This window comes from Chrysochloris asiatica, unplaced genomic scaffold, assembly GCF_000296735.1.
Source record: "Chrysochloris asiatica unplaced genomic scaffold, ChrAsi1.0 scaffold00294, whole genome shotgun sequence".
NCBI lineage: Eukaryota > Metazoa > Chordata > Mammalia > Afrosoricida > Chrysochloridae > Chrysochloris > Chrysochloris asiatica.
In genome coordinates this window covers 3,309,435-3,315,434 of record NW_006408812.1, presented here as the reverse complement: position 1 = coordinate 3,315,434, position 6,000 = coordinate 3,309,435, and the positions used below count along the sequence as shown (strand labels likewise).

The 6,000-nt window shown below is 37.9% G+C and overlaps 1 protein-coding gene across 2 annotated transcripts in view; it reads left to right on the top strand.

Annotated features, from left to right (window-relative positions):
• The window catches only part of SMARCAD1 (SWI/SNF-related, matrix-associated actin-dependent regulator of chromatin, subfamily a, containing DEAD/H box 1), a 142,999-nt gene that overhangs the window by 110,606 nt on the left and 26,393 nt on the right, over positions 1 to 6,000 (top strand). For both annotated transcript variants that reach the window (XM_006874700.1, XM_006874701.1), the window contains one exon: positions 3,107 to 3,197. In XM_006874700.1, coding sequence (XP_006874762.1) covers positions 3,107 to 3,197 — 91 coding nt within the window. The remainder of the gene's footprint in view (positions 1 to 3,106; positions 3,198 to 6,000) is intronic.

The window sequence follows — 6,000 nt, the reverse complement described above, 5'->3', positions numbered from 1 at the left end:
CCAGCCGCTCCGCGGGAGAAAGATGAGGCTTTCTACTCCCGTAAGGATTTACACCCTCGGAAACCCTGTACAGGGTCGCTATGGGTCGGATCCGACTCGAAGGCACTTAACAACAACAACAACAACATATACTGAGGTATAATCCAAACATCTCAGTGTAATCTTTGATTTTCATCAGTCTGTATTTCAAGTCCTGTTAGCTTCCAGCCAGCATGGTTGTGTCATCTGTATGTCTCATGTTGTTAATGAGTCTTCTTTAATCCTGATGCCACGTTCTTCTTCATATGTTGTAGCTTTTCCAACTATTTGCTCAGAATACAGATTGAGTAAGTATGGAGAAAAGATACAATCCTTGCTCACACCTTTCCTGATTTTAAACCATTCAGTATCCCCTTGTCCTGTTCAAACAACTGTCTCTTGGTTGATGCATAGGTTCCTCCTGAACACAGCAAAGTGTTCCAGAGTACCCATTCTTCACAGAGTTATCCATAGTTTGTTATGGTCCACAAAGCCTTTGCGAAGTCAATAAAGCACAAGTAAACATCTCTCTGGTGTTGTCTGCTCTTAGCTAAGATCAGTGTGACATCAGTAGTGATAGCACTTTTTCCACATCCTCTTCTGGATTCAGCTTGAATATATGGTAGTTCCTTGTCGATGTACTGCTGCAAACATTTTTGCATTATTGTCAGAAATATTTTACTTATATATGGTTGAGTCAGAACGGATCTGATGGCATTTAATAACAACAACAGTATAATGTGAAGAGTATTGTTAGATGACTTCTGCTTTCTGTTAGGTCACCTTTCTTTAGAATGGGCACAAATCATTTGGCCAGGTAACTGTTTTCCAGATTTCTTGACATAGATGAGTAAACACCTCCAGTACACTGTCAGTTTGTTGAAACATTTCCATTTGTATTGTATCAAATTGTTTTTCTATAATACCTTTGATGCGGGTTGGACTTATTCCTTCAATACTGTTGGTGGTGGTGGTGCCATCAAGTAAGTTCCGACTCCTGTTTAGGGTTTCCGATGCTGTAAATTTTTATGGGAGCAGCAAGCCTCATTTTTCACAGAGCAACTGGTAGATTTAAACTGCTGACCTTGTGTTTAGCGGCCCATTACATAACCACTATTATATGCTATCTCTTGAAATGGATGAACATCAGCCAGTTTTTTTGGTACAGTGACTATATTCCTTCCGTATTCTTTTGCTGCTTCCTAGATCATTCATATTTTGCCCATTTGTTGTTGTTAAGTACCGTGGAGTCGGTTCCAACTCATAGTGACCCTGCACAGGATTTCCAAGGCTGCAAATCTTTAAGGGAGCAGAAAGCCTCATCTTTCTCCCACGTAACAGCTGGTAGTTTCGAACTGCCGACCTTGAGGTTAGCAGCCTGATTTGTAACCACTACGCTACCAAAGCTCCTTATTTTGCCCATAGAGTCCTTCAGTATTATAACTCAATGCTTGCATTTTTTCATAAGTTCTTTCAGCTTCAGAAATGCTGACTGTATTTTTCCTTTTTGGTTTTCTAACTCCAGGTCTTTGCACATATTTCATTATAATATTTTACTTTGTCTTGTCACATGGCCATTGAAATTTTCTGGTCAGTTTCTTTTACGTCCTCATTTCTTCAATTTGCTTTAGCTTCTTTACACTTAAGAGCAAGTTTGAGAATCTTTGCTGACATCCATTTCAGTCTCTTTTTGCTTTCATGTCTTCTTAATGACCTTTTGTTTTCTTCATGTTTGTTCTTGATGTCATCCCTCAACAACTCTGGTCTTTGGTCAGTGGTGTTTAATGGATCAAATCTGTTTCTGAGATCATCCGTAAATTTGGGTGGAATATATTGAAGGTTATATTTTGGCTTTCAGGGATTTTTCTTTCATTTTCTTCAGCTTCAGGCTGAAATTGAATGTGAGCAGTTGATGGTCTGATGCAGAGTCTACCCCTAGCCTTATTTTGACTAATGATAATGAACTTGACCATCATCTCTTTCCACTCATCCATAGTTAATCTGATTCTGAATATTTATGGAAATAATGACATTGCGTACATTTTGTGCTCTATTATTTTAAACTTTTGTGACTTGTGTGAAGGTGTACACAGCAAATCATCAGTTTCACATTCCACAAATCATACACTTCTTTTCATCTCAATGGTTACAATCCCATCAATGTAGTATCTATCACCTATTCCACATCCTCCCTGTGTTTCCCATCTCTATTCCTCCTCCTTTTCCCATGCTTCTGAATTTTATCTTCAGGTGAATGCTGCCCTTTTGATGTTAAATTTAAATGGTTGACCATTCTATGTTGGCTGTACCTCACTGATGTTGTCCCCTATATACCTATCTATTGCTTGGCTGAAAATTTAGCCATCGGTTCCAGAGTGAATGGTGACCAGGGGCTATCAAATCAGTGTTCCACTTGTCTTATCTGACCAGTAAGCCTTGTTTTGTTATGATTTTTCGTTTTGTTTCACATGTTATCTCGTTGTATTCAGGACCCTCTAAGGTGAACCGTTTCAAAGCAGTTGGTCATGGTAGCTAGGCACCAGCTGGTTCTTAGGGTCTTAGGGTCTTGGAGACTAATGTTCATTTGGTCCATTTGTTCATTGGACTGTTTTTAAATGTCTTTAATTTTCAACTCTTATTTACTCCAGGTAAGGTGGGACTGATAGTTGTGCCTTCAATGGTGCTTATGGGCTTTTAAAATTCTAGTCATTACTCACCAAAGTATATTTGGAACATTGACTTCGTGGACGATATTATGCCATTTGACAATGTTATCCCCCAGTAGTATGATCCTGAGCCCCCAGACCCAACAAGTCAGATTATTTGGTAGTGTCTAAAAAGGTATCATATTTTGCCATCTGTATATCTTCCTGCTGGAAGAAATCAACCAATTCAGAAAAAAGTTTGAGATTAAAATGCGAAAATGGTATTATGTTTTGGGTTCATTTTCTTATGTAGGTGTAAGTAACTAAAAGGTAAGAGTAGACTTAGATGTTTCAATTTTTATGTACATTATAAACATAAATCTCACGTTAGAAAACTAATAGACGAATTAATGTATAATATTTGATAACTCTTTCGTTACCAGTTTATCACTCAAGCCCTATCAGAAGGTTGGTTTGAATTGGCTGGCATTGGTACATAAACATGGACTTAATGGCATTTTGGCAGATGAAATGGTAAGTAGTACTCTGTTTTAGGATTTGATGGTTCATTAGAGGGGACTTCAAATTAAGCATCTTTGTTCTCTATTAAAACATGGAATTTTTCTTTGTTATTATAATTTACTGCTCTTATGTGTATCTATGCTTTTCTGTTGCCTGTTTTATTTATAGGATCTTCACTTGTTTTCTAAAGGAAAAATAGATTCATTGTCAATCTGATTATAATATTACATTTCCTTTTTGGTATATGTCTTTCTAGATTTTTTTCCTCTGTAGCTCTGGTAGCGTAGTGTTTACGAATCAGGCTGCTAATCTCAAGGTCAGCAGTTCAAAACTACCAGCTGTTCTGCAGGAGAAAGATGAGGCTTTCTACTCCCGTAAAGATTTATAGCCTCGGAAACCCTGTACAGGGTCGCTATGAGTCAGAACTGACTCGACAGCACTTATCAACAGCAACAACATATTTTGAATAGGCTCCTGTGACGTGTTTATAGTAGTGCTCTGGAGCATACTCACCACGAACACTTTCCTAATACTGGACTCTCAGCATGAGCATTGTTATTGAATTGTGTTCTCCAAAAAATATGTGTTAGAGATCACATGATACAATTTTGAAAGACTAATGACTCCTTCATTGCAAATACCTTTTTTAAGCCACATAAAAGATGACTATACACATGGACCGCACCAGATGGAATACACAGGAATCAAATCGACTACATCTGTGGAAAAACTCTATTATATCATCAGCCAAAACAAGGCCAGTACCAGACCATCAATTGCTCATATTCAAGTTAAAGCTGAAGCTGAAGAAAATTTAATCAAGCCCACGATAGCCAAAATATGATCTTGAGGTATCCTACCTGAATTTAGAGACCATCTCCAAAACAGATCTGATTGGCAGCCAGGAGGCAGGCTTGCAGAATGTGCCCTGTGGTTATTTAAATTATTATATATTCTGGAGTGTTTGTGTGTACATTTCTCCACTCCCTCCAGTCTCCCCCCTCCAAAAAAAACCCAGAGAGAATGGAAGCAAATATTGTTGAATGATGATGCACAGAGGAGATTGTAATCATTGCAATGAAACAATGGTGTAAAGCCGATGTTCTACCATGTAAACTGTCACTCATTTCACAATTAAAAAAACAAAACAAACAAAAAACAGATCTCATGAATTAGACATCAGATTAATGAGTGAAGATTGTGAAGTGAGTTGTGGGATGATATGAAGAACATCATACAGCCAGAAAGCAAAAGACCGTTAATAAGACAAGAAAGAACGAAAGATCAAAGTGGATGTCATAAGAGACTCAGACTTGCTCTCCAGCATACAGATGCTAAAGCAAATGGAAGAAATGAGGAGGGTAAAAGAGCTGAATAGAAAATTTCAAAGGGCATCTCCAGAAGAAAATAAAATATAATGAAATGTGCAAAGATCTGTAGTTGGAAAATTGCAAGGAAAGAACACGCATTTGTCAAGCTGAGGGAACTGAAGACAAATATTCAAACCATGGCTTTCAATATTGAAGAATCGTTGTTGTTAAGTGCCGTCGAGTTGGTTCCAACTCACAGCTACCCTACACAGGGTTTCCAAGGCTGTAAATCTTTACAGGAGCAGAGTACTATGGGCAAAATATTGAATGATTCAGAAAGTATCAACTGAAGATGGAAGGAATACACTAATCACTGTACCAAAAAGAAATGGATAATGTTAAATCATTTCAAGAAGTAGCTTATGATCAAGAACCAGTTATTGAAGGAAGAAGTCCAAGGTGCACTGAAGTCAATGGCAAAGAACAAGGCTCCAGGAATTCAAGAAATACAAATTGAAATCTTACAACCAACTGATGTCGCACTGGAAGCGTTTACTAATCTATGCCAAGGAATTTGGAAGACAGCTACCTGGTCAGCTGATTGCAAGAGATCCATATTTGTGCCTGTTCCAAAGAGAGGTGACTCAATGGAATGCGCAAATCATCAAAAATTATTATTTCATCCCTGTAAAATTTTGCTAAAAAATAATTTTAAAACAACTACAAGTACATTGAGATGTAACTACCTGGGAGTCCTGGTGTGGCGCTGTGGGCTAATGCATCAGACTGCAAAGTCATTTGAACTGTAAGGTCAGTGGTCCAAGTTCACCAGCTGCTCTTTGGAAACCCTATACAAAGTTGCTGTGATTCAGTTGGAATCAACTAGACAGCACTTAACAACAAAAACAACTCGAGGTTCAAGCCAGATTCAGATGAGAACATGGAATGAAAGATGCCATTTTTGACGTCAGATGGATCTTGTCTGAAAGCTGAGAATACCAGAAAGATGTTTACCTGTTTTTTATTGACTACGCAAAGACTTTGATTGTGTGGACATACTCATTGTCTGCCATGGACAACATTGCAGAGAATGAGTATTTCTTAATACTTTATTGCACTCATGAGTAACTGGTACATAGATCAAAAGTCAATTGTTCGCACAGAACAAGGGAACACTGAATGGTTTAAAATTAGGAAATCAGTGCACCAGGGTTGTTGTCTCTCACCATACTTATTCAGTCTGTATGCTGAGCAAATGATTCTAGAAGCAGGATTATATGAAGAAAAATGTGGCATCAGGGCAGAGGAAAGAGTCATTAACAGCCTATGATATGCAGATGATACAACTTTGCTTTCTGAAAGTGGGAAGAGGTCTTAGAATACTAACTAATGAAGTTCAAAGACTGCAGTCTTCAGTATGAATTGCTCCTCAAACAAAATAAAAATGCTCACCACTGGACTAATAAATAACATCAAGATAAATGGAGAAACGACTTGAGTTATCA